Source organism: Pristiophorus japonicus, chromosome 15, assembly GCF_044704955.1.
Source record: "Pristiophorus japonicus isolate sPriJap1 chromosome 15, sPriJap1.hap1, whole genome shotgun sequence".
Taxonomy (NCBI): domain Eukaryota; kingdom Metazoa; phylum Chordata; class Chondrichthyes; family Pristiophoridae; genus Pristiophorus; species Pristiophorus japonicus.
The window spans coordinates 145,452,324-145,479,473 of NC_091991.1; the positions used below are offsets into that span (position 1 = coordinate 145,452,324).

The 27,150-nt window shown below is 40.8% G+C and overlaps 1 protein-coding gene across 5 annotated transcripts in view; it reads left to right on the plus strand.

Annotated features, from left to right (window-relative positions):
- The window catches only part of usp7 (ubiquitin specific peptidase 7 (herpes virus-associated)), a 105,194-nt gene extending 78,288 nt beyond the window's left edge, over nucleotides 1–26,906 (plus strand). For 2 of the 5 annotated variants that reach the window (XM_070901045.1, XM_070901049.1), the window contains exons 18-32: nucleotides 3,462–3,567; nucleotides 3,773–3,865; nucleotides 3,946–4,013; nucleotides 5,898–5,998; nucleotides 9,444–9,597; nucleotides 17,221–17,288; nucleotides 18,406–18,514; nucleotides 19,584–19,661; nucleotides 20,649–20,749; nucleotides 21,428–21,527; nucleotides 21,635–21,754; nucleotides 21,946–22,017; nucleotides 22,254–22,344; nucleotides 22,548–22,583; nucleotides 25,429–26,906. In XM_070901045.1, the coding sequence (XP_070757146.1) occupies nucleotides 3,462–3,567; nucleotides 3,773–3,865; nucleotides 3,946–4,013; nucleotides 5,898–5,998; nucleotides 9,444–9,597; nucleotides 17,221–17,288; nucleotides 18,406–18,514; nucleotides 19,584–19,661; nucleotides 20,649–20,749; nucleotides 21,428–21,527; nucleotides 21,635–21,754; nucleotides 21,946–22,017; nucleotides 22,254–22,344; nucleotides 22,548–22,583; nucleotides 25,429–25,535 (1,404 nt within the window). In that variant the 3' untranslated portion in view covers nucleotides 25,536–26,906. The remainder of the gene's footprint in view (nucleotides 1–3,461; nucleotides 3,568–3,772; nucleotides 3,866–3,945; nucleotides 4,014–5,897; nucleotides 5,999–9,443; nucleotides 9,598–17,220; nucleotides 17,289–18,405; nucleotides 18,515–19,583; nucleotides 19,662–20,648; nucleotides 20,750–21,427; nucleotides 21,528–21,634; nucleotides 21,755–21,945; nucleotides 22,018–22,253; nucleotides 22,345–22,547; nucleotides 22,584–25,428) is intronic. The other 3 variants (XM_070901046.1, XM_070901047.1, XM_070901048.1) reach the window with 3 other exon arrangements.
- The last annotated feature ends 244 nt before the right edge of the window (nucleotides 26,907–27,150 follow it).

Here is a 27,150-nt window from a genome sequence, read left to right on the forward strand (position 1 = left end):
GTATAAGGGCTGGTGCTGTTCCCTGCATTTTTCCTGCAGCTGTTGTGCAAAAATCATGTCGGTTGTGCCCCGGAGGGGACGAAATCCGCACTGCAACTCACAGGAGCTCCTGGGCCACAGGGAGAAGACGATTGAGGAGGACTCCAGCAGTGGTTGATAGGGAGATTCCTCTGTAGTTGCCGCAGTCGCATGCCAGACACGAGACTCCCAAAGCAAGCGCTCTACTCGGAACTCATCCACGGCAAACGATCCAAAGGCGGACAGAGGAAACATTACAAGGACACTCTCCAAGCCTCCCTGATAAAGTGCGACATCCCCACTGACACCTGGGAGTCCTTAGCCATGGACCGCCCAAAGTGGAGGAAGGGCGCTGAGCTCCTCGAGTATAGTCACCAAGCGCATGCAGAAATCAAGCGCAGGCAGCGGAAGGAGCGTGCGGCAAACCAGGCTCCCTGTCCACCCTTTCCCTCAACGACTATCTGTTCCACCTGTGACAAACTGTGGTTCTCGTATTGAACTGTACAGCTACCTAAGAACTCATGCTAAGAGTGGAAGCAAGTCTTCCTCGATCCCGAGGGACTGTCTATGATGAGTTTTGTGCTCCGAGAAATGAGGGGTGTTGATGGGGACTGAAACACTTTTTTCCAATTCAGACATAGTGTCAACACCAAACTCTCCCAGGTTAGGTATTTCATAGTTAGCTGCAGAGCTCAATCCTAACCTTGGAAGAGCACCTGCTGGCATTTTTTCATTTTTCCACACCAGCCATACTTGGCCTCTGACTGAGGTTGCAAATAGTTATGAATTAAGACATTTTATCAGCCTATATCTGCTAGGAAGTGTATTGAGACCATGCAAGCTCGTATCACATATGATGCTCACTGTCACTAGATAAAGGACACTATCCGTCTTAATATTAGTCGGATCTGGATTTGTACCCAAGCCTGGAGGTAGAAGCAAGTGTTTAAGGCACTATGATCCACTGTTCTATATAATTTTAAATTGCAATCTAATAATGAGACAAATACAATGCTAGCCATTTTATGTTAATAGACCTTATTAATCCCCCCGTCTTCCCTGCCCACCCCCTCCCCAATTAAAAGGCATTTAGTGTGATTCGAGACTTTTTAATAGCCAGACGTGTTGTGGCAGTTTCTCCCCACTAGAAACATAGAAAATGGGTGCAGGAGTAGGCCATTCGGCCCTTCTAGCCTGCACCGCCATTCAATGAGTTCATGGCTGAACATGCAACTTCAGTACCCCATTCCTGCTTTCTCGCCATACCCCTTGATCCCCCTAATAGTAAGGACTACATCTAACTCCTTTTTGAATATATTTAGTGAATTGGCCTCAACAACTTTCTGTGGTAGAGAATTCCACAGGTTCACCACTCTCTGGGTGAAAAAGTTTCTCCTCATCTCGGTCCTAAATAGCTTACCCCTTATCCTTAGACTGTGACCCCTGGTTCTGGACTTCCCCAACATTGGGAACATTTTTCCTGCATCTAACCTGTCTAAACCCATCAGAATTTTAAACGTTTCTATGAGGTCCCCTCTCATTCATCTGAACTCCAGTGAATACAAGCCCAGTTGATCCAGTCTTTCTTGATAGGTCAGTCCCGCCATCCCGGGAATCAGTCTGGTGAACCTTCGCTGCACTCCCTCAATAGCAAGAATGTCCTTCCTCAGGTTAGGAGACCAAAACTGTACACAATACTCCAGGTGTGGCCTCACCAAGGCCCTGTACAACTGTAGCAACACCTCCCTGCCCCTGTACTCAAATCCCCTCGCTATGAAGGCCAACATGCCATTTGCTTTCTTAACCGCCTGCTGTACCTGCATGCCAACCTTCAATGACTGATGTACCATGACACCCAGGTCTCGTTGCACCTCCCCGTTTCCTAATCTGTCACCATTCAGATAATAGTCTGTCTCTCTGTTTTTACCACCAAAGTGGATAACCTCACATTTATCCACATTATACTTCATCTGCCATGCATTTGCCCACTCACCTAACCTATCCAAGTCGTTCTGCAGCCTCATAGCATCCTCCTCGCAGCTCGCACTGCCACCCAACTGAGTGTCATCCGCAAATTTGGAGATACTACATTTAATCCCCTCGTCTAAATCATTAATGTACAGTGTAAACAGCTGGGGCCCCAGCACAGAATCTTGCGGTACCCCACTAGTCACCACCTGCCATTTTGAAAAAGTACCCAAGCATGATCTGCACTGCTTACAACAACTCAGCACTAGAATGCTAAGCTGTTGTAAGCAGTGCAGATCATGCTTTGTCTGTTTCAACACTTTGCCATTCAGTAGCAAGTGGAATGTTCTGTAACAGTATTGTACAACTTGCAGAAAAAACACGATGCCTGAAGGTACTGCTGCAGTTAGAAAAGCACCATGTGAAGTTGTGCTCAAACCCATGCTGCATCACTTGAGAATCAACCATTGCACTGCATTTCTGCTAGTTTTTAATTACGAAAAATAGTTGGTAGTGAGTCTCTGTCCTATGCTAGCAAGGAGAGCAAATTATTAAAACTCCCATCATAGGCAATCCCTTGGAATCGAGGAAGACTTACTTCTACTTAAAATGAGTCCTTAGGTGGCTGAACAGTCCAATATGAGAGCCATAGTCCCTGTCACAGGTGGAACAGATAGTTATTAAGGGTAAGGGAGGGTGGGACAGATTTGCCGCACGCTCTTTCCGCTGCCTGCGCTTGACTTCTACATGCTCTCGGTGATGCGACTCTGCTCAGCGTCCTCCCAGATGCACTTCCTCCACTTAGGGCGGTCTTTGGCCAAGGACTCCCTGATGTCAGATGTTGCACTTTATCAGGAAGGCTTTGAGAGTGTCCTTGTAATGTTTCCTCTGCCCACCTTTGGCTCGTTTGCTTGTCTGTAATGCTCAACAGAGTTGAAGTGTTGTACAGACAATGTGTCCTACTTGCACCTGATTGACTCAAATATAATCATAAAACATGGTATTGCAACTGAACAAGTAGCTTCTTAAATAGCTTTTTTTTAACTATTTCTCTGAGCAGTAGCAATTTATTCTGAACTCAATGTATCTGTTTATAGGACTTCTCTCCTTAACTAGGTAGGAGTTGTAGATTAAATTTCTGATCTGCTTTAGTTAGACTTTGTATCTTTAAAGGGACAGGCCAAGTAGGCAATTGTTCCTCGATGCAACACCTTAACACCTATTTGGAAGCACTCCTGTTATAAACAGCTTGTCTCCTGATTTATCGGAAACAACATGCTGGAAGATCAGTAATATTTTTACATTTAGCTATATTAATGCCTGCAGTACTATATAGTGCACTCTGAGCCTATGCAATCTGTGGCTCTAAAACCATCTGTTAGTGCAGATGCATTGAAGTATATGGTGTCTAAGAAGGGAATTAAACATTTGAGATCAATGTGCTCTAACACCCCAAACTTTGTTTCCCCTCCTAGATGATTGAATTGAGTGATAATGACAACCCATGGACAATATTTCTAGAGACCGTAGACCCAGAATTAGCTGCCAGTGGAGCAACATTGCCCAAATTTGATAAAGATCGTAAGTCCATATTAACAATGTGCTGTTACGTCAATTAGTGATTGTAATATTTGTGCAGCAGTTGCATTTTGGTTCTGAATTGCTTTTATACCTGTTTGATGGAGTCAAGCCTTTTAAGGATTAGGACAAAATGCTCTAATAGCATGTCAATAATTAAGAAATAGATTGCAAATGTACAATGCAGTAATGTTGTGTTTTTCTTCAGATGATGTAATGTTGTTTTTGAAGATGTATGATCCCAAAACTCGGAGCTTGAATTACTGTGGACATATCTACACCCCTATATCGTGTAAAATACGTAAGTTGGGAAGTTGAGTTAATGCAGATACGAATTTGTACAAGCATTCCGAATGATTAACACACACTTATTTTGTGCAGGTGACTTACTGCCAATCATGTGTGAGAGAGCAGGGTTTCCGCAAGGTACTAGCCTTATCCTCTATGAGGTATGGAAAACATGTAAAACATCAATGTAATATTGTTTTTTTTTTTAATAATTGGATTAAAAATCTGACTTCAAATCATCATCCTAGGCGGTCCCTCATATCGAGGATGACTTGCTTCCACGTCAAAAAGGGATGAGTTCACAGGTGTTTCAATGAAGGACCTAATATTCCAGATCCAGAACTACATCCTGAAGGGTGGAAGATGCCTGTGCATGGATTTTATTTAAACACGTGGTGGCTGTTGCACACCAGCCACCACACAGGCTTGACAGAGCTAGGTCTTGGTGCAAGGATTGGTGGCAAGGATTAACCAAGATGACTGGAGACCAGCTCTGCTGCACAGGCTTAGTGCGCACACACACTAAGCCTGTCAGTGTGGGCTGGCCCGTGCTGCCCCTGGGCCCCCCTCTTCTGACCCCAAACCACCGATCGCGTCGCTGCACTATCGCTCGCCGCTCCTGCACCCCAACTTTGCCACTGCTGCTGTAGCTGCCCACGCTCTAATCATTGACCTGGACCTTGATGACATCCAATCCAGTCATCCTCTTCACTGCTGTCGCCCCCCTACATCAAAATAATTTCCTTGGGACCATATAAATTTAAGAAAATTGAAATTATCGTTGCTTGAACTATGCTGTAATTCAAAGTCATGTTCATTCAGGAGGCATTAAATAGCCATTTCCAACACTGAGCCAGCATGTCAGATATCTTGTATAGGGAGGGTGAGAATGTCACATGGAGGATTCGGGATCACTTATGCAGTCTTCTCATTCATGATGTAATAGGGAGAGCTGATTGCAATGTTACAGGCAGGACAATGGAATAATTTATGGATGAAGCCTGCACAGGTGATCAGGGATTCTTTTGTATAGCAAGCGTTACTGTGCCCCTCCACCATTTGCCCTACCCTCTTGGACACTGGGCTGAAACTTGCGGCCTCGCCGGGTGTGTATGATGTGCGCACGCATCCGAAGTGGCCTCGCAAAAGACTGTTTTCAGCACACGCATCCCCGGGAAAAGGTTATCCGTGGGGCAGAGATTGGGCTATTTGCCCAGCGAATGTCCTTCAAACTCTTGTGCCTAGTAAAAGCAGGCGTATAGCCGACTTTTACCAGTGCAAGTTTTAAAACATAGAAAAATTAAATGTAATCAGGAATTGTTATATTAAAAACCCTGTCCATTAAGGTAAGTTTACTTTTAACCCTATTAAAACTTTATTTTTTAAATTCACATTTTTTCTAAAACATTCAATTTCAATTAATTTTAAATGTGAGTTTTTATTGTTGTTTTTGGGGGTTATTCTCATTGATAGTAATGGGAGCTCGTACAAACAGAGTTCGCATTATCAATGAGAATGCTAGGTGTTCATTGGTGGTCCAGGCCTATGTGATCTCAGGATATGAATATGTACCTGAAAATCATGTTCCTATACGATGGACTGCGAAACTAGGCCTCCAACCGCAATCCTACGTTCCTCTGGGATCACCAGGTATTTTCGTTTATAAAAAAAAAAAATAATTAATTCTGATCCGAGACGTTCGTCCGAAGGAAGCCTCCGACTGCAATATTCCTCCCAATGTGTGCTCGGGGTGGGGAAGGAGGTCAAGAAGAAAAAGTTGGACAAATTTTGTTTTGGTAAATGCAGGAAGAATGACAGTGGGGCTTTAGAGTGTTGCTCAGATCTATGAAAGTAATTTAAAAAGTACAAATATTTGAGACCATCAGTTACGTTTGTAATCTAACCGCAGTCTAGTCATTTGGTTAGCTGGCAATTATTTTGCTTTTCTAGTCATTGCAACAAATGTGATTTTCATTATAAATTGTGATTGCTTATGTTAATTTGTAAAACTCTACATTAGCTGATTATAAAACTCTTTACTTTAGGAAGTAAAACCCAATTTAACTGAGAGAATTCAGGATTATGAAGTGTCTCTTGATAAAGCACTTGACGAGCTCATGGATGGTGATATTATCGTATTTCAGAAGTAAGTAATGTTTTAGCAGAAAATTAATGGTTCTTAGCTTGTCAGTGTATCTTTTTTATACCCTGATATGCAACCTTTTGGTTTGTGTTGTGAAAACATGATTGTAAAATTCCAGAAAATGTAAAGTGCTTCTGTAGCATTATTTAAGTTGGGGGCAAATGAATTTTTACAAATGTATGGCCAAAGTAACAACTATATGAAACCCATTCTAACTCATCCAAGATACAGCAGAAGTTCATCAGGAGGAATTTTATTCCAGAATAAGAAAGCCAAGTCTGCAATGAAAAAGACTGGAACAAACATTCCATGAGGATAAACTGTTTTTAATTGGGTCATATCCTTGTAAAGCTGGTAATATGGTAGAACTTCTCCAATCCTGTCATGTTTATCATCTTGATAGGAGCTGAAATCCTTCAATGATCTAGATGACCTATAATAGACCAGCCATTAAACATTCATAAAAAGTAATGACCTTTGTCACTAGTTTTTACTTTGAAGAATATGTACAAGAATTTCTACGCAACAGATATTGTTCCCTTCAATACAAAACATGTGTTCATGTCAATGCATGATATTCCACCTATTTAGTGTTGGACAGCAACTCAGACAATTTTTTATTGTAAAAAGTTAATCGTGTCCTTTTTAGTGCCAGTTTTCTTTTCTTCCATGAAGACATTCAGTTAGTGAAGTAAGATATTACAGGTGCCAACAGTATTAGCACAACAGTATATTACCCAAATAGCCCTTTTATTTGGGCAAGTTATTGAACAGTGGAAAGCATCCCACCTAAGCCAGGTGTTGTCCTCTGTCAAAGTCCACATAGGTGCGCTTTCCAGCAAAGGTGACTGGATAGTTTAGTGTGAGAATCCTGGCTGATTCTCTCCCTCCCTAACCCAAGGTTTCTGAGCTTAATTGTAGTGGCCCATTGTAATCAGCTGACTAGGATATGGACCAGGAATTCAACCCGAGACCGGCTAATCTTTTTAACTTGCTACTGTCATTAACTCCTTTACTCATTAAGTCATCAAGGGAGCTTTGTGCCTGATTTCTAAAGTGAAGTATTAATGGTGATGCGAAGGTGTTGCCTCAAAATGTTAAAATTGCCCATGGATTTTATTTTAGCCTGCATTTGTTCATTTAGCCTGTTGTGTTGGGATCAGCAGTCTATATAATTGGTTTGAGCTGGGGGAAGCATCTCCAGAGATCTGCAATGAGTGCTAGATTTCAACAAAAACTTAATGTTCTCATTAAAGTCTGCAGCGGTGCTACCTATAGTTTGGTTTTCTCTTCAGTGAGCATTTTTCAAGAAAATGAAAACTCAGCTGTAAACAGTGCCACTGTATGCTTGTAACCATTTGATTTCTTTCCAATCTGGTGGCTGAAAGCATATTCCACCTTATTTTTTTAGTATTTTGCAGGTATCAAAATTTGCTACCCCAGCTCAAAATGTAATCTGTCCTGCAGACGCACAAAACACCAGTGTGAGTTACTGCTCATTTGTGACATGCTTCAGACCACAGCTTGCTTCCACATTGGGTAATTAAATTGCCTAGCCTTTGCATGTTTCTCCTTATGATTGGCAAGAGGTACTATTCAATGCTGGAGGGAGAAATGGAGACCAGAAAATTATAGCTAGCGAGTTGAGCTACAGTATTGTGTTCTTCGATGTACACTAGGATGTCGCCTATTATCCATTACTGCTTACCTTCCTTAAACCTAACTATATCAGGAACTTTCAGTGCATTACTCATCATTGTTTTGTATAGAAATTTGGCTAACATACAGAAAATTGTAATGTTGGGTCCTCCTATTAAATTTGTGCATGCTTGTCTGATATCTGCCGATAACCTTTAATGGTCTGGATACATGGCTGGTATGCCGGAGAACACTACATAGAGTTTGGGTGTGAACTAATTGTTCCAGATATCTTAAAATTGTGCAAGAGATTATCTCCCTCCTTAAAACTGTGCAATTAATACACAACTAATGCACCTGTGGTCCTGTTAATCTCATAATATCGGATATACTCTTCTTCAACCTTCACTGCATGGGAGGGGGGGTGGGGGCCATCACAGTTGAATGATCATGACCTGCATGATCTCCCAGCATTTCCGAGTGGGTATCAATATAAGAGTGGTCAGGATCGGCCAGTCACTAAACAACTTCCAACCCTGCCGCACAACAAAAGCTCTGAGGACTGTTGTAGTAATCAGAATCTGCTTTGTTTCCCCACCACCGTCAGTGGGGTAGATCCTTTATATGAAATGTTCCCTCTAAAAAAAAAAAAAAAAAAAAAATTTCATGCGTGATCCGTTTAAATTTGCGGCAAGAGCTGGTGAGTGGCCTCTGCGGTACCTCCCAATGGATGCGTGGCAACGCGCCTGCGCACCTTAGTGGGGAGCATTGCTTATGTGCTATCATTTTCAGATTTCTTGAATGGTTACAGGTACAACGTCTGAAATACAGCAACTACAGGACTGAGGCCATGCCAGTTTTTGGATTTTGCCCGACTTCGGACCTCGCGGTTGACGCTCTTCGCCGCCCACCGATTCTCTCTGCTCCTTGCCCCCCTGGCGTTTTTTCTGTTTCCTCGTCCCTCGCCGCCCAATGTCGCCATCTTGGCTACCTCAAAAATGTCCGGTTTTTGGACTGCCAGATTCGGGACGTTGTACCTGTATTGTTTTGCTTTTAAATTATGGAGTTCTCTCTTTTTCTTCTATGTCTCCCCCTGGTCTTTCTGTCTGTTTCTCTTCCCCTTGTGAAATTTATATTAAGAGGAAGAGATTGTGTATGCAGAATTGATTAGTTGGTGATGACTTATACATCTTTCTCTCATTTGCAACCAGATTGTTAACTCCAGTTTTCATGCAGAATTGTACGCATTTCTGTTCTTTTTCAACGTGCAGAATTAGAAACATTAATTTCTGCAACCAGCACAGATGGGGAAGAGGAAATTTATCAATAATCAGCATTATAACTCAATTTGTTTCTAACTTACTGGATAAAAATGGTTGAACCACTACTAAGAAGTTATCCGGTGATAAGTATTCAGTTACGTGGTTTTTAGTATTGATACTCCGAGATCTCTATGGAAGACTTGTGCAGAAATAGCGCTTATCTATTTCACCTGGCTGGGTAGGACTGAACAGGGATTGGAAATTCCAAATAACATGTCAAATAGTTCTGTTGCTTCACATTGCATGCGCTTCAGCAATATCTGAACACGGCCTTGATTTTCCACCCTTCATGTTAAAGCAACCCATTTAAAGTGAATGGGATACCTTTGGCCAATGACCATTTACATTTCGACCTGTGATTTTACAAATAGTGTAAATTTTTGTGACTGCATGGTGCAGATGCCCAAGCTTAGATTTGAAATGGGTAGGATACATTTGTGAGAACACTGGACATCTAAAGTCACTAATCCTTTCTAACTGATTTTCAGGGATGACCCAGAAAATGACTCCAGTGAGTTACCAACAGCAAAAGATTATTTCAGAGATCTCTACCATCGGGTTGATGTCATATTCTGCGATAAGACTATTCCTAATGATCCAGGCTTTGTGGTCACTCTGTCTAATAGAATGAACTACTTTCAGGTAAGAGAGTTTTGACATTTATTCACTCATGTTCAAGTGACCTCATTGACCAATTTGAACCAGAACGGAAAAGTTGAAGTGATGTCCATTTAGTTAAAAATTCATTTTAATCTAGAGATAAGCAATTGCTTTTTTTAATTGTGATGCCCATACTGTATATGGTTTGTATATGATGCAGGTTGTAGATTTTCTAAATCACTTACTGTTTTGGGTTTGGTAGGTACACTCTTTGCAAATAATGAAAGTATATTGCTTCAGCCATTGTGCAGCTGCTTCAAAGAAAAGCTGGTTAGAGACCTTAATGGTTCTGTTAAATGATTCAAATTCAGTTCATTTTAAATATGAAACATTTACATTAATGACTACAATTTGAATTTTTATAGCACCTTTAATGTAGTTTATACATCCTAAGGCACTTCACAGGAGCGTTATCAAACAAAATGGGACACCCAGCAACATGAGATATTAGGACAGGTGACCAAAAGCTTGGTCAAATTGGTAGGTTTAAAGATCTTAAAAAGGAGGGCTGGGGGGGGAGGAGGTTCAAGGGGGGAATTCCAGAGCTTGGGAACTAACAGCTGAATAAACGTCTACCAATGGTGGAGCAATTAAAATTGGCCAGAGTTAAGAGTGGACAGATCTGAGGTTTGTCGGGCTGGAGGAGGTTGGAGATGGGGAAGGGCGAAGCCTTTGAGGGATTTGATAATGGGGATGAGAATGTTATCTGTGCTGCTGGGAGCCATTGTAGATTGCAGAGCGCGGGTGATGGGTGAATGGGACTTAGAATATGGGCAGCAGAGTTTTGGATGTGCTCAAATTTATGGGAGGCCAGCCAGGAGGGCATTGGAATAGTCATGACTAGAGGTAACAAAGGTATGGATGAGGGTTTCAGCAGCAGGTAAGCTGAGATAGGGACAGCGATGGGGGATGTTAAGGAGGTGGAAGTAGGCGGTCTTTGACGATGGAGCAGATATGGTGAGGTCGGAAGCTAATTTCGGTCAAATGCGACACCAAGATTGCGAACAGTCTCATTCAGCTTAAGTCGGTGGCCAGAGAGAGGGGTGGAATTGGTAGCTAGGAAGTGGAGTTCGATGACCATCCTAAACTGGTATCTCTTCAGCTTCAAAACGTGACATTCCATTAGTAATTTAGTATTGTGTGTAATATAGAACATAGCATAAGAACATAAGAATTAGGAACAGGAGTAGACCATCTAGCCCCTCGAGCCTGCTCCGCCATTCACTAAGATCATGGCTGATCTGGCCGTGGACTCAGCTCCACTTACCCGCCCGCTCCCCATAACCCTTAATTCCCTTATTGGTTAAAAATCTATCTATCTGTGACTTGAATACATTCAATGAGCTAGCCTCAACTGCTTCCTTAGGCAGAGAATTCCACAGATTCACAACCCTCTGGGAGAAGAAATTCCTTCTCAACTCTGTTTTAAATTGGCTCCCCTGTATTTTGAGGCTGTGCCCCCTAGTTCTAGTCTCCCCGACCAGTGGAAACAACCTCTCTACCTCAATCTTGTCTATCCCTTTCATTATTTTAAATGTTTCTATATGATCACCCCTCATCCTTCTGAACTCCAACGACTAAAGACTCATCTATCATCATAAGGTAACCCCCTCATCTCCGGAATCAGCCTCGTGAATCGTCTCTGTACCCCCTCCAAAGCTAGTATATCCTTCCTTAAGTAAGGTGACCAAAACTGCACGCAGTACTCCAGGTGCGACCTCACCAGTACCCTATACAGTTGCAGAAGGACTTCCCTGCTTTTGTACTCCATCCCTCTCGCAATGAAGGCCAACATTCCATTCGCCTTCCTGATTACCTGCTGCACCTGCAAACTAACTTTTTGGGATTCATGCACAAGGACCCCCAGGTCCCTTTGCACCGCAGCATGTTGTAATTCCTCCCCATTCAAATAATATTCCCTTTTACTGTTTTTTTTTTTCCCCAAGGTGGATGACCTCACACTTTCCGACATTGTATTCCATCTGCCAAACCTTAGCCCATTTGCTTAACCTATTTAAATCTCTTTGCAGCCTCTGTGTCCTCTACACAACCCGCTTTCCCACTAATCTTTGTGTCATCTGCAAATTTTGTTACACTACACTCTGTCCCCTCTTCCAGGTCATCGATGTATATTGTAAACAGTTGTGGTCCCACCACCGATCCCTGTGGCACACCACTAACCACCGATTTCCAACCCGTAAAGGACCCATTTATCTCTGCTTTCTGTTAGCTAGCCAATTCTTTGTCCATGCTAATACATTTCCACTGACTCCGTACCTTTATCTTCTGCAGTAACCTTTTGTGTGGCACCTTATCGAATGCCTTTTGAAAATCTAAATACACCACATCCATCGGTACACCTCTATCCACCATGCTCGTTATATCCTCAAAGAATTCCAGTAAATTAGTTAAACATGATTTCCCCTTCATGAATCCATGTTGCATAGAAACATAGAAAATAGGTGCAGGAGCAGGCCATTCAGCCCTTCTAGCCTGCACCACCATTCAATGAGTTCATGGCTGAACATGAAACTTCAGTACCCGCTTCCTGCTTTCTCGCCATACCCCTTGATCCCCCGAGTAGTAAGGACTTCATCTAATTCCCTTTTGAATATATTTAGTGAATTGGCCTCAACTACTTTCTGTGGTAGAGAATTCCACAGGTTCACCACTCTCTGGGTGAAGAAGTTTCTCCTCATCTCGGTCCTAAATGGCTTACCCCTTATCCTTAGACTGTGACCCCTGGTTCTGGACTTCCCCAACATTGGGAACATTCTTCCTGCATCCAACCTGTCCAAACCCGTCAGAATTTTAAACATTTCTATGAGGTCCCCTCTCCTGAACTCCAGTGAATACAAGCCCAGTTGATCCAGTCTTTCTTGATAGGTCAGTCCCACCATCCCGGGAATCAGTCTGGTGAATCTTCGCTGCACTCCCTCAACAGCAAGAACGTCCTTCCTCAAGTTAGGAGACCAAAACTGTACACAATACTCCAGGTGTGGCCTCACCAAGGCCCTGTACAATTGTAGCAACACCTCCCTGCCCCTGTACTCAAATCCCCTCGCTATGAAGGCCAACATGCCATTTGCTTTCTTAACCGCCTGCTGTACCTGCATGCCAACCTTCAATGACTGATGTACCATGACACCCAGGTCTCGTTGCACCTTCCCTTTTCCTAATCTGTCACCATTCAGATAATAGTCTGTCTCTTTGTTTTTACCACCAAAGTGGATAACCTCACATTTATCCACATTATACTTCATCTGCCACGCATTTGCCCACTCACCAAACCTATCCAAGTCACTCTGCAGCCTCATAGCATCCTCCTCGCAGCTCACACTGCCACCCAACTTAGTGTTATCTGCAAATTTGGAGATACTACATTTAATCCCCTCGTCCAAATCATTAATGTACAATGTAAACAGCTGGGGTCCCAGCACAGAACCTTGCGGTACCCCACTAGTCAGTGCCTGCCATTCTGAAAAGTACCTATTTACTCCTACTCTTTGCTTCCTGTCTGACAACCAGTTCTCAATCCACGTCAGCACACAACCCCCAATCCCATGTGCTTTAACTTTGCACATTAATCTCCTGTGTGGGACCTTGTCGAAAGCCTTCTGAAAGTCCAAATATACCACATCAACTGGTTCTCCTTTGTCCACTTTACTGGAAACATCCTCAAAAAATTGCAGAAGATTTGTCAAGCATGATCTCCCTTTCACAAATCCATGCTGACTTGGACCTATCATGTCACCATTTTCCAAATGCGCTGCTGTGACATCCTTAATAATTGATTCCATCATTTTACCCACTACTGAGGTCAGGCTGACTGGTCTATAATTCCCTGCTTTCTCTCTCCCTCCTTTTTTAAAAAGTGGGGTTACATTGGCTACCCTCCACTCCATAGGAACTGATCCAGAGTCAATGGAATGTTGGAAAATGACTGTCAATGCATCCGCTATTTCCAAGGCCACCTCCTTAAGTACTCTGGGATGCAGTCCATCAGGCCCTGGGGATTTATCGGCCTTCAATCCTATCAATTTCCCCAACACAATTTCCCGACTAATAAAGATTTCCCTCAGTTCCTCCTCCTTACTAGACCCTCTGACCCCTTTTATATCCGGAAGGTTGTTTGTGTCCTCCTTAGTGAATACTGAACCAAAGTACTTGTTCAATTGGTCTGCCATTTCTTTGTTCCCCGTTATGACTTCCCCTGATTCTGACTGCAGGGGACCTACGTTTGTCTTTACTAACCTTTTTCTCTTTACATACCTATAGAAACTTTTGCAATCCGCCTTAATGTTTCCTGCAAGCTTCTTCTCGTACTCCATTTTCCCTGCCCTAATCAAACCCTTTGTCCTCCTCTGCTGAGTTCTAAATTTCTCCCAGTCCCCAGGTTTGCTGCTATTTCTGGCCAATTTGTATGTCACTTCCTTGGCTTTAATACTCTCCCTGATTTCCCTAGATAGCCACGGTTGAGCCACCTTCCCTTTTTTATTTTTACGCCAGACAGGAATGTACAATTGTTGTAATTCATCCATGCGGTCTCTAAATGTCTGCCATTGCCCATCCACAGTCAACCCCTTAAGTATCATTCGCCAATCTATCTTAGCCAATTCACGCCTCATACCTTCAAAGTTACCCTTCTTTAAGTTCTGGACCATGGTCTCTGAATTAACTGATTCATTCTCCATCCTAATGCAGAATTCCACCATATTATGGTCACTCTTCCCCAAGGGGCCTCGCACAATGAGATTGTTAATTAATCCTCTCTCATTACACAACACCCAGTCTAGGATGGCTTCCCCCCTAGTTGGTTCCTCGACATATTGGTCTAGAAAACCATCCCTTATGCACTCCAGGAAATCCTCCACCGTATTGCTTCCAGTTTGGCTAGCCCAATCTATGTGCATATTAAAGTTACCCATTATAACTGCTGCACCTTTATTGCATGCACTCCTAATTTCCTGTTTGATGCCCTCCCCAATATCACGACTACTGTTTGGAGGTCTGTACACAACTCCCACTAACGTTTTTTGCCCTTTAGTGTTCTGCAGCTCTACCCATATAGATTCCACATCATCCAAGCTAATGTCTTTCCTAACTTATTGCATTAATCTCCTCTTTAACCAGCAATGCTACCCCACCTCCTTTTCCTTTTATTCTATCCTTTCTGAATGTTGAATACCCCTGGATGTTGAGTTCCCAGCCCTGATCATCCTGGAGCCACGTCTCCGTAATCTCAATCACATCATATTTGTTACCATCTATTTGCATAGTTAATTCATCCACCTTATTGCGGATACTCCTTACATTAAGACACAAAGCCTTAAGGCTTGCTTTTTTAACACCCTTTGTCCTTTTAGAATTTTGCTGTACAGTGGCCCTTTTTGTTCTTTGCCTTGGGTTTCTCTGCCCTCCACTTTTCCTCATCTCCTTTCTGTCTTTTGCTTTTGCCTTATTTTTGTCTCCCTCTGTCTCCCTGCATAGGTTCCCATCCCCCTGCAATATTAGTTTAACTCCTCCCCAACAGCACTAGCAAACACTCCCCCTAGGACATTGGTTCCGGTCCTGCCCAGGTGCAGACCGTCCGGTTTGTACTGGTCCCACCTCCCCCAGAACCGGTTCCAATGCCCCAGGAATTTGAATCCCTCCATGCTGCACCACTGCTCAAGCCACATATTCATCTGCGCTATCCTGCGATTCCTACTCTGACTAGCACGTGGCACTGGTAGCAATCCCGAGATTACTACTTTTGAGGTCCTACTTTTTAATTTAGCTCCTAGCTCCTTAAATTCTTTTCGTAGGACCTCATCCCTTTTTTAACCTATGTCGTTGGTACCAATGTGCACCACGACAACTGGCTGTTCACCCTCCTATTTCAGAATGTGCTGCACCCGCTCCGAGACATCCTTGACCCTTGCACCAGGGAGGCAACATACCATCCTGGAGTCTCGGTTGCGGCCGCAGAAACGCCTATCTATTCCCCTCACCATCGAATCCCCTATCACTATCGCGCTCCCAATCTTTTTCCTGCCCTTCTGTGCAGCAGAGCCAGCCACAGTGCCATGAACTTGGCTGCTGCTGCCCTCCCCTGATGAGTCATCTCCCCCAACAGTACTCAAAGCAGTGTATCTGTTTTGCAGGGGGATGACCACAGGGGACCCCTGCACTATCTTTCTTGCACTGCTCTTCCTGCTGGTCTTCCATTCCCTATCTGGCTGTGGACCCTTCTCCTGCGGTAAGACCAACTCACTACACGTGATACTCACGTCATTCTCAGCATCGTGGATGCTCCAGAGTGAATCCACCCTCAGCTTCAATTCCGCAACGCGGACCATCAAGAGCTCGAGGCGGATACACTTCCCGCACACGTGGCGCCCAAGGACACCGGAAGTGTCCCCGAGTTCCCACATGGTACAGGAGGAGCATATCACGTGACCGAGCTCTCCTGCCATGTCTTAACCCTTAGATACACTTAAATTGGTAGTAACAATGCTAAAGTTCACTTACTGATATAAAAAAGAAAAAGAAAAGCTGCTCACCAATCACCAGCCAATCACTTACCCCATTGGCTGTGATGTCACTTTTTGATTCCTTTCTACTTCTATTTTGCTTTCTCTCCCGCTGTAGCTGCACCGGTACGCCTTTTATAGGCCGCTCCCCTCTCACCAACTGCTGCTGGCTCTCGATCTCCCGCTGGGCTTTTGATAGGTCGCTCCCCTCTCACCAACTGCCGCTGGCTCTCGATCTGCTTGATTGCACTATTCCTATCTAGAGGTCCCGCTATTTCTTAATGATAGTTTCAAGCATTTTCCCCACTACAGATGTTAAACTAACCGGCCTATAGTTACCTGCCTTTTGTCTGCCCCCTTTTTTAAACAGAGGCGTTACATTAGTTGCTTTCCAATCCGCTGGTACCTCCCCAGAGCCCAGAGAATTTGGTAGATTATAACGAATGCATCTGCTATAACTTCTGCCATCTCTTTTAATACTCTGGGATGCATTTCATCAGGACCAGGGGACTTGTCTACCTTGAGTCCCATTAGCCTGTCCAGCTCTACCCCCCTAGTGATGGTGATTGTCTCAAGGTCCTCCCTTCCCACATTCCTGTGACCAGCAATGAGCCTAATAACTTTGAATGTACATATCCATATAGCCCAGTCAGGTGAAAGTAAACTGATCAAAGGCTTTGCACAAAAAATACTCTTATCAAGACTTGTCGACTTTTTGTGCAGCTGATTATTCTTTAGGTTTGTCTAACTATCATGTAATTTTATTTTGAAACCTTAAATAACAGCAGGGAAACATTTAGCACAGAGAATTGATTAGATTTACTTGCTCTTTTTATCTATTTTAACAATTCATAATAGGGATGGTGTAACAAGCATTTAAAATCCTTAAATGTTGAATGGTACATTAAAAAATGTAGTTTGATTACAAAAGGGTTCAAAATAAAATGGACATTTCTGCTGTTTCGTATTCCATTTTGAAAATGTCCCAATTACAGTAGTGACTGCTTTGCACTGTCCATTTTTAATGAATCCCCACTTATAACGGGCAGTTTGAAATGTTCTGATGTGATTTATTTGTGTATTGATGTAGGTTGCCAAGACAGTTGCACAGCGACTAAACACTGACCCAATGTTGCTTCAGTTCTTCAAGTCTCAAGGGTAAGACTACGTAACCTCATAGTTTACATTTCTTAAAGACTTGTATTAGTGGATATTTGTTTTCCTGACTTTCATACACGGCAGTAAATCTTTTGAGTAATTTGTTATTTTTGCATTGTTAGCAATAATAGCTAGTAAAGTAGTGGAATGAAAAATCCTTTGTTTGAAATCTACCGTTTTCTGGTAAGCAATCTGGTTCTGACATGCCAAATGTGGGTCTTGTGTCATCAGTCTATTGGTGCTTCAAATGATGAACTGAGTAAAAACCTGCTACAAAATTAACAAATTGAAAAGCAGTGCAGTGGAAATGATTACTGAATCTACTGAAGCCTTTTGGTCTCGGCAGTGTCACCAGTATGCTCATGATTCATGCTTTCTGTATAAGACCATCTAGTGCATAAACATATTTGTAATAAACTGATATTCAGTCTAAGATGGATGTGGCCTGTACTGTTGGGATCAGATTTGTCTTTCTGTTGATCTATAAAGGTCCTTCATGTGTAAAATAAATTTGGTCAATTTTGATCTTGATCTTGATCTTGTTCTTGTTCTTCTTACTGCATACCAATCCATAATATAGAATTGACAAATTCGGCACAAATTGACATTTAAGTTTCTAGCTTAATCAAGATGATAATGCATGAAATGGTGGTGGGGGAGAGGAGATTACACTGCATGGGCGAGGAATTCCAAAGGTGGGGTCAAAGCACATTTTTGGAACAAGTGTACAGAGTATAGAGGGAGCTGTACTCTGAATGTAGTCTCACTGTATTTAATCTGGAGTACCGATGTGAACGTAAGGTGCTGAAGTGAAATTTATTAAACTTTCATTTTATATGGGAATTTGTGATGGAAAATAATTCTTTGCTGATGAAGACCAGTGATTTTTTTGGTGGGGGAGATTGGTGAGAGGAAGGGATTAGAGTTGTAAATTGTGTGCAAAACAAAAGTAACGAAGATCATTTACCACCTCCACCTGTGTCCATGCATTTGATAACTTTAAGTCATTTTTTGTTCTTTTATTCTGTGACCTATATTTTCTTTTAAATCATTCATTGATAATGTTGTGCTCTTGCTTAAAAAGATTGCCAGAAATTAAAGAAGTTTATTGTTAAAGTTACAGGGATGGGCCTGGTAATCCTCTTCGGCATAATTATGAAGGCACACTTAGAGATCTGCTGCAGTTCTTCAAGCCAAGGCAACCAAAGAAACTTTATTATCAGCAGGTAAGTGTGTTTGTGCTCCACCTCTGTACTACATGTGGAAAAGGCTTGAGGTAAACTAGTGTTAAACACAGGCTTATAATTTTCAAATACAAATATATTTTCTCACATCTATCCTGGAAGTAACCTGTGTTAATGTTCTGTTCTAATTTTGCCAAACCTTTTGATAGCCTTGTGCGTTACTTCTAATTTTGTTTTTACTGAATAGTCAACTTTTGGAACAATTTAATCTTCACGTTCATGTCATTTATGGCCATTTTACCTTCTGTTGTGTGGAGTTGCTTTTGACTTCGGACATGGATATCAGGAATTGGCAAAAGCTTTTAAAGCTTGTGGTTTGTTTGCAGGTGTGATGGACAACAGCATGTTCAAAATAGGCAGTTTTATATTTAGGCTGATTGAAAATTTTATTTCATGGGACTGACACTCAAACACACTGGAGCATTTATTAAAACAAAAAAAGAAGAAATCAGCTTCATTTCCTGGGCTCGTCAGTCTAGAAAAATTACTACATTGCAATTTAAATGTTTGAAACTTAATCGTGCATGCTTGTTGTAGGCACATCTCCAGTTAGCCTGAGAAATGTAAGCAAGGAGATTTATAAGAATCTGAGATTGCTGCCTCTTTTGAAATTACCCCCACACCGCCCCCAAAAAATGTGGAGTTAGCATGCTGTGATTTTAAACAGTGTAAATACCTCAACAGATATATTGGGGTTTGTCTTGTTTTTTGGAAAGGATGGGAAAAGGGATTAAAACCTGCAGAGGTGGTTTTAAAGATGGTTAGTTTCATGCAATATTTTTAATTTGGGGATCTGAATAGCTGGAAAATGTAAAATAAAGTAAAGTTCAGCAGCCTACTCTCATGCATTATTTATTGTGGAAGATAAATGCAATGCGAGTGACTGGCTTTTATTTACCAGTATCAGAAACTTAAAAGGGCTTGTCCTCATGGACTGTGTTGTTTAATTCAGCCACATTTAATGTTTTAATATTTAATCAATTTGCTGCACATTTTACACTGCAAAGACAATAATAAAATCCTGTTTACCATTAAACTTTTTTTTATATAGCTGAAAATGAAGATCACAGACTTTGAAAACAGGCGAAGTTTCAAGTGTATATGGCTCAACAGCAGTTATAGGGAAGAGGTGAGTATCAATTTTTATGCTGCATTAAGATTTAACACAGATATTTCACCACGTTATAGAAATGAGTGTGCCATTTAAACAGGTTTGATTGTGGGAAAACATTCTGAATAAATAAATCTTGTGTATCTGAGCATAAGAACCATTGTTTGCCTTCACACATTTGCCAGCACGTGCATATAAAGGTAGGCAGTCATTGACTAGAGAGGGAGAACTCGCTTGGTAATACTTTTGTAAGCTCCCTGTTTTGGAGACCCAAGTGCCCTTTGCCTCTTCCACTGCATAACTACATCCCTGGACAGGGAATCAAAACAGTTGACTACTAGTAAGTAAATATATTTGCGAGAACACACACCTGCAATTGACCTGTTGCCAAGTACACTGGGCCAAATCTGTGCAGTATATTGAATTCGATCTTGGCTGCATTGCCTTTTTTTTTGTTAATGTAGTATAGTTACCAGGGTTCCAATGCTGACGAGGGGAAGAATCATCGCGGGATCTTGTTTAGTGACCCTTGCATGGAAGTACGCATGCATGGATGTCAGATGGGAAGAGAGGAAGACTAATTATGATCTTTTTCTCTTGTCTCCCATTGTCAAATGGCATGTTGACATTGGGGTTGACCTCTTGATAAGATACTGGAGAATTTGGCACCAGCACAAAGTGGGGAGAAGAGAAGAAAATTCAGGGGGAAGGGGGGTCATATCTAGAAATTTGGGCATATAAATATATATGTTTATTATAGCATTCCAATATTTAAAACACAGGAATTCTTTAGTTACTGTCAAAGTATAGCTCCAAAATAAGGGTACCAGTCAACTGATTAACTTTCACTCTTGTAATTAAGTGATGAACATCTGCCGATATTGTTCTAAGAAACTAGCTCAAACCATCGTCCTCTTGTCAGTAGTGTCATTTTGTTGCAAGGTACTACTTGATTGCAAGAGCATTCAGCCCAATATCGATTGAATAAATATTATTTTATTACAGGAGATAACACTATATCCAGATAAGCATGGCTGTGTACGTGACTTACTGGAGGAATGTAAAAAAGCTGTTGAAATGTCAGAAAAAGGATCCAGTAAACTAAGGTAAGAATGTGTGTAGCAAGTGGAGTGCTGCGTGGTGATAATTCCACTGTTAGAGGCAGTGCAGATCAGTTGTATAATGTACTACATTGTTGTGAAACACAGTCTTGGAAGGTATCCAAATTGAACTGTCCTGCCTTTGGGCGTCCCACTTTGATGCAGTCGATATCAACAAACCCACAGTGTTTGTCAATATCCACCAAAAATAGTTATTTTGATCTAACAATTAACATAAACCAGTTTTTAGTAGTGTCAATGTAATTATTTTTTCAATTTCTTATCCTGTTTAGGCAAATTAGGTACAAGTTGGGTGATGGCTAGATATTTACCTGAAGGATATGATTTGTTGATACTAATTAATAATTAAGTGTTTCCTAAAAGATTTGAAAACAAAGTATTTTCATTACAAATTTGTCTATTTTTAATGTGCTTTAAATTGCTGTCCAGTCATCGCTGATTCCATGAGTGGCAATAATGTTACGGCATGACATTGCTGGCACGGTCTCTGAAAAGAGTGCCTTAAAATGAGAGATGAGGAATCTGGCAATCCAGTTCAGTCCAATTAGAGGGAAAATCATTTTGGGTTCATGGATCTTTGAACAATCATTTGAGTCCTGAGACGGTCTGGATTAAATATAAACATCTTGACTAATCTTTTTACGCAATGTGTTTTTACTTTAGACTACTGGAAATTGTAAGCTACAAAATAATTGGAGTTCATCAAGAAGATGAGCTGTTAGAATGTTTATCTCCAGCAACAAGCCGCACATTCAGGATAGAGGTACACCATATATTTGATATCAAACCATTCTGTGGCCATCTGTAAATGTTTTTTTAAATAAACAGTAGTTTCCAATTGGTACATGCATTTGTTTGAACATTTTTCAGGAGGTCCCATTTGATCAGGTTGATCTGGACAAAGAGAATGAACTACTGATCCCAGTGGCACATTTTCACAAAGAAGTTTTTGGCACTTTTGGAATTCCATTCTTGTTGCGGATATGCCAGGTGAGGCATCTTTAATTCTATTGGCTTTGCAGAGTATCTGATCGGTAAGTAATTGTTTTTCTCGGGTGTCTCCTATTTGTAAAGCTTTGGAGTGAAGAAATATTGCACATAAGTTTGAGAGTTTTAATTTTGTTCAAAAATGTTGCTGGTTTAAGGTTAATAGGTCACACGTAATGTTTTGCAAATTTTAGGGCGAACCCTTCAGGGAGATTATGAAGCGAATTCAGGCCATGCTGGAAGTTCAGGAGAAGGAATTTGAAAAGGTAAAAACAGCTAATCATCTTGGCCATCTTTTTAAAGAGTATTTTGCTTGTAGCAGACTATTTTAAACAAGCTGAGAAAGCAATAAAAAAAAAACATTGCTGTTGGTGGCTTGTAATCTGTGTTGAAGATCAAGAAAATGAATGTTGAGCAAGAGCTGGTTCCTGCAGTCATTCGATTATAGTGTTCACTCCTTGTTTGGAATCGTTTAGTACTAAAACTTTATTCTTTTTTCAAGTTCAAGTTTGCAATTGTGATGATGGGTCGGCACCAGTACATAAATGAGGATGAATATGAAATCAACCTGAAGGATTTTGAGCCACAGCCCAGTAAGTAGCAAAAGAATTTGCAAATTTGTTTTCTCACCACTGAGTTGGAAGGAGTTGGTTTGAATGTCTTAAGTGCTAGTAAATAGATTCCTGTATTTTTATGAAAATAACATGGGGATATAATTGCTTTATATAAAAAAAATTCTAGACAGCAGTGAGGGTTACCTTTTGTGGGAGTTTTATATACGTGACTTTTTTTGCAGAAGACTGGCCAGTTCCAGATTCTCTACAGTTAACGGGTAAGCTCTTGAGACTGAAGATAGATAAAATTGCATCTGTACATGTGACCTGAGTGTTTGCATGAGAATCTGTATTTAAATTAACAGAAAATCATCATATAGTGCACTTCTGGCCTTGACAAGTAATCCCAAGCCAAGGTGTATAATTATGCAGGTGATGTCAGGGTTTTAACAATACAGCGATTTTATTTGAGGGTTATTTTCATGACATAGTAAATTGCAAGTTATTTTGGAGAAACTCATGATTAAAACTTTGACAAATCCAATTACAAAATCAGTTTCACAATTTCACACATGGCATCAACATCAAATGTGCCAGAGCATTAGAATTTTTCACTAAAGAAAGTTTTCTTTTCTGATGTTCACTCTAAATTGATCTTGGCGATTATAAATTACCCGTTTACTGTGCAAACCGTGTAGACCTGTTCAGTCTAGGAAGTGCATCTGTCCATTTTTTTTTTAAAGAAACTAAGAGGGGGTAGGGAAGGGTGGAATCTGGGTAATGGTATACAGCTATTTACAAGGCATAAAAATATATACAAGATGTAAAAGCTCAGATCAAAAAGCTTGTCTTTTTCTCCCTTTCTTTCCTGAAACTTGAGCTTGGGTACAGTTTGGCTGCCGCCTTTCCTGAGCAGGCAGACATGTGAGCCAAGGTAATAGGTTTTTGAATTGTTGAGGGGGTCACAGATGTACAGTACAGATGTACACTTTCCAGGAAGGGTCACCGTATACCAATGAGTAGGAAGCTTGGCTAGCCAATGCTGAAACTGGTAAACTAACGATGGGCCATGGATCAGATCTGCGGGCTAAGTGGTAACTGTGATGTGCTTACCTAATGAGTCATTGGGCAACCCTATTTACACTGAACATAATTGCTATGTATCCTGTATTACCTTTCCTGCACTGATGTCAGTGTAAAAGTAGTTAGTGATTCAAGTTCAGGGTGGCTGCTCTTGAATTCCCTCCCTAAGCGCCTCTACCTCTCCATTTAAGTTGCTTTTTTTAAGCCTACCTGTTTGACTGAGCCTTTAGTCATCTGTCTTAATATTTCTCGTGTCTGTCAAATTTTGTCTGATAACACTCCTGAGAAGCCCTTAATGATGTTTTAAATAGAAAAACTTGCCAATTTGACAAGTATTGTTGGAAGCAGTATAGGAGTTCTTCTGCAGTACTGGCTGAGATGCAAAATTAAGGTGCTACAGCACCATCTTGGTAGGATAGTATAATTATAGCAGGACAGGTTTACACTGGCAGTTTCCATTATAAATCTGGAAATAGGAATTTATAATCAAAAATGCTGGCAAGTGTATGTTCGAAGTAAGATGTGAAGTGCTGCAAATAAAGCAAAATGGGCAGCTTGTGTACTCCTGAATGAATACTGAAGATTCAAGATCTATGGGCATTAATATATAAAATGTTTAACATGTCCAGTCAGTGCCATGTGACTGGATAACTAATGAACAAAACAATGTTGAACTATATGCCCAAAACAAGGAGGCCGCGCTTCAATTGTAAAGTGCTCTGATCAAATCACAACTTGGTTATTGTATCTTGGTGACCAGAACGGAACAACGGAGAATTCAAGCTCTGGAGGCATTAGAGAAGAGCCATGAGACTGATCCTTACTATCAAAAGGTTATGAGGAAATGTTGGAAAAATGACTTTATTCAACCTTGAAAGGTGACCAAGAGGGGACCATGAATATGAGACTATTTTTGTTTGTGTCAGACACACTGCACGCCCTCCCCATACAAGAAAAGCTCACTTTGCTGAGTCCAGACAGTTTAGATGCAGGTTGACAGAGCCATGGTTTGGGGAACTACAGGTGTGCACAGGGGTATTGCTGGAGTTTTAACTACCTACCAGTTAGAGCACTGGCTTGCAGAGTGGGAAGAATATCACCAACCATTCATAGTAACAAAGCTGCAAAAATGGCATTTCTGATTTGCACCATAAGTTATACCAATGTAAAATTAAAACTTTTTTTAAAAAAAAATGTAGCTGTCAGTACTCCATCATGTGACAATGTCATTTTGTCCATATTGTATTGGTATTCTGTCTTTTCACTGCAGCACCTTCGGGATTAAAACCAGGTTTGCTTAATCTAGTTAACAATCTGGGAGCTTCAAATTGCTGGCTTGGATGAGACCAATTGTTTTTTAATGTTAATTAATTGCACAGCTACTTGGTTTGAAATCACCAGAAGCACTTAACAGATAGTTGTGTGCTTTGTTCTGCAAATGCTCCATTAAAATAAATGGATTTATGTCTGATGTCCCAGGAACTGTAGGCATACTGTCATATGTATGGTTGGCAGCTTTGCTTGATTTTGGAAAAACATTTTTGTCGTCCATTGTTCCGTGTCTAACTTCAACGGCTGGAATCTGGAAGAAAAATAAACGAATGAGTTCTTGAGAATTCGGTGTATTGAAACGGAGCAGTTGCGTGTTTCATAAGAAATGCATGCTTTTTTCCATAACTGGAATCTGCATCATGACCGGTTTTGCAAATGTTCAAATACTCGAAGCTGGAACTCTTCAAATTGAGAAGATGCCATGGCATCCTCTTATTTAGTACTTTGATAAATGTGTGAAGCTCTCCAGGAATCTTATTTATTTGCATGGGGCTTTACACTAACGGTTGTAGTAATTTAAAAGGTTTTTTTACAGTCAGTGATGCATTTACTGGAGACTACAAATGTTGTGAATATTGTTGCTTAAGCTGCATTTCACCTTTGAAGTATAACTGAACTTAACTTAAAATTAACTTTAATTTAAAGAGCTACTGTCTGTTTCAGTATTAGTGAAGGGATATCTATAACTGTTTCTGTTTTTGTTCCCAGGTAATATGTCCCAGCCAAGGCCATGGTTGGGGCTTGATCACTTCAATAAAGCTCCAAAGAGAAGTCGCTATGCATACCTGGAAAAGGCGATCAAGATTCACAACTGACACCAATACCTGACCTAGTCAGAATTGTGTGTCTTAAACAATTTAAAAAAATAACAAGGCAATGTGTGCACCTATTCAACAACGGTAAAAATGAACTTTGGTACACGTGCACTTGTCAAAAGTCTTCAGCAACAGGATTTGATGCTGATGCTAATTTTATTTTGTTGAGGCTGTTCAGTTTGGCTTCTCTGTATCTATTGACTGCTTATTTTCCAGATGGAAAGAGGAAATGGTTTTACCCTTTTCAAAGAGCAATGCAGTTGGATGTGAATTCTTGCTTGTTTTAAAGATGAAATGATGTTGTGGCAGGAATGTGGCAGCATAGCGAAGGAGCTGAGTAGTAAGGAAACAGCTAGTCATTTGCTAAATGGTTCCATGCCTTTAGAATAACCCACAGCAGATGGCATAGGATTCACATCTCTGGCTGGCTGCTAATTATAGGTGTTGTGAAACTTCACAATCACTTGAAGCAGTCAGCATGTTCATGTTTGCAGTCATTTGGATAGTTTTTCTTTATTTAGGTAGTTTGGATGAATTCAGAATTTTTGTGAATTTGTAAACACCACCAACTTTCACAGCATTAATAAATGGTGTCTGTACTACATCGTGCACGTTGTTGGCACTTAATATTAAGGAGATGCATTTTTTTTCTCCCAGCTGAATGTGGTCTTTGATTTGTTTTTAAACATGATTTTGGTTTTTGTTCATCCCATACTCTTTGTCGAACACCTTGGCAATAATAATAAATCAGTACTCATTGTATCCTGCCTGGTGCGAGTTTGTAGATCTGGCTATGCTTGTTTTATTTTGATGCTATGGCCATTAGTACTTCCTAATGGTAACTGGCTGGAGTAGGTGGGGTTTACTGTGCTGCCTATGGGAAACCATTTTAAAACACAATGGTGGCTGGAAAGGGCAAAGTTGAAATCTGAATGTGTTCTATTTTGTCATGGTGAGATGTGAAAAATTATAACATGACAAACACAGCCTTTAGCACAGAGGGCATGCTCAATAACGTAAGTAGTAAGCTGTTGACTTTGTAAAAATTTTTAAAAATACAAAAAAAATTGTATATTTAATGATGAACATGTACAATTTAACACTCGAAGGATAAAATTCCCATGGAGGAGTCTGCAGGTAAAGTCACTGATGTTGATATTCATTGCGTGTAGTTTTATTTCAGACTGGGTTTTTTTAAGCTAATTGCAGCAGCGTGTCTAGTTGAGTGCAGTAAAATAGAATCTGCAATTCACAACCTTAATTTCTCTTCCTCTTATCTTTTTAATTCACGTAGCAGCGTATGAAATCTTTTCCTGTATATTGCCTTTTTGCTGGAAACTGTTGTATGTTGAATAAAATTTTCTATAAAAATTGTGTTATTTGTTTTGTGCACCAACAAAGTAAGATTATTTTGTTCAGCGTTTTGTTTTGGTTAAGCATTTCAACCTGCAAAAACATGTTCTGATAGGTTTGCAGATTTTTTTGTAATGCTGAATATTATAAAGTAGATTTAGACCAAAACATGGACTCGAGCAGCATTTTATTTCTTAAATTTTTTTGATAATGACATAGTGTCATATATTAAGTAATATTTATCAATGCTTAACTGTTTTTC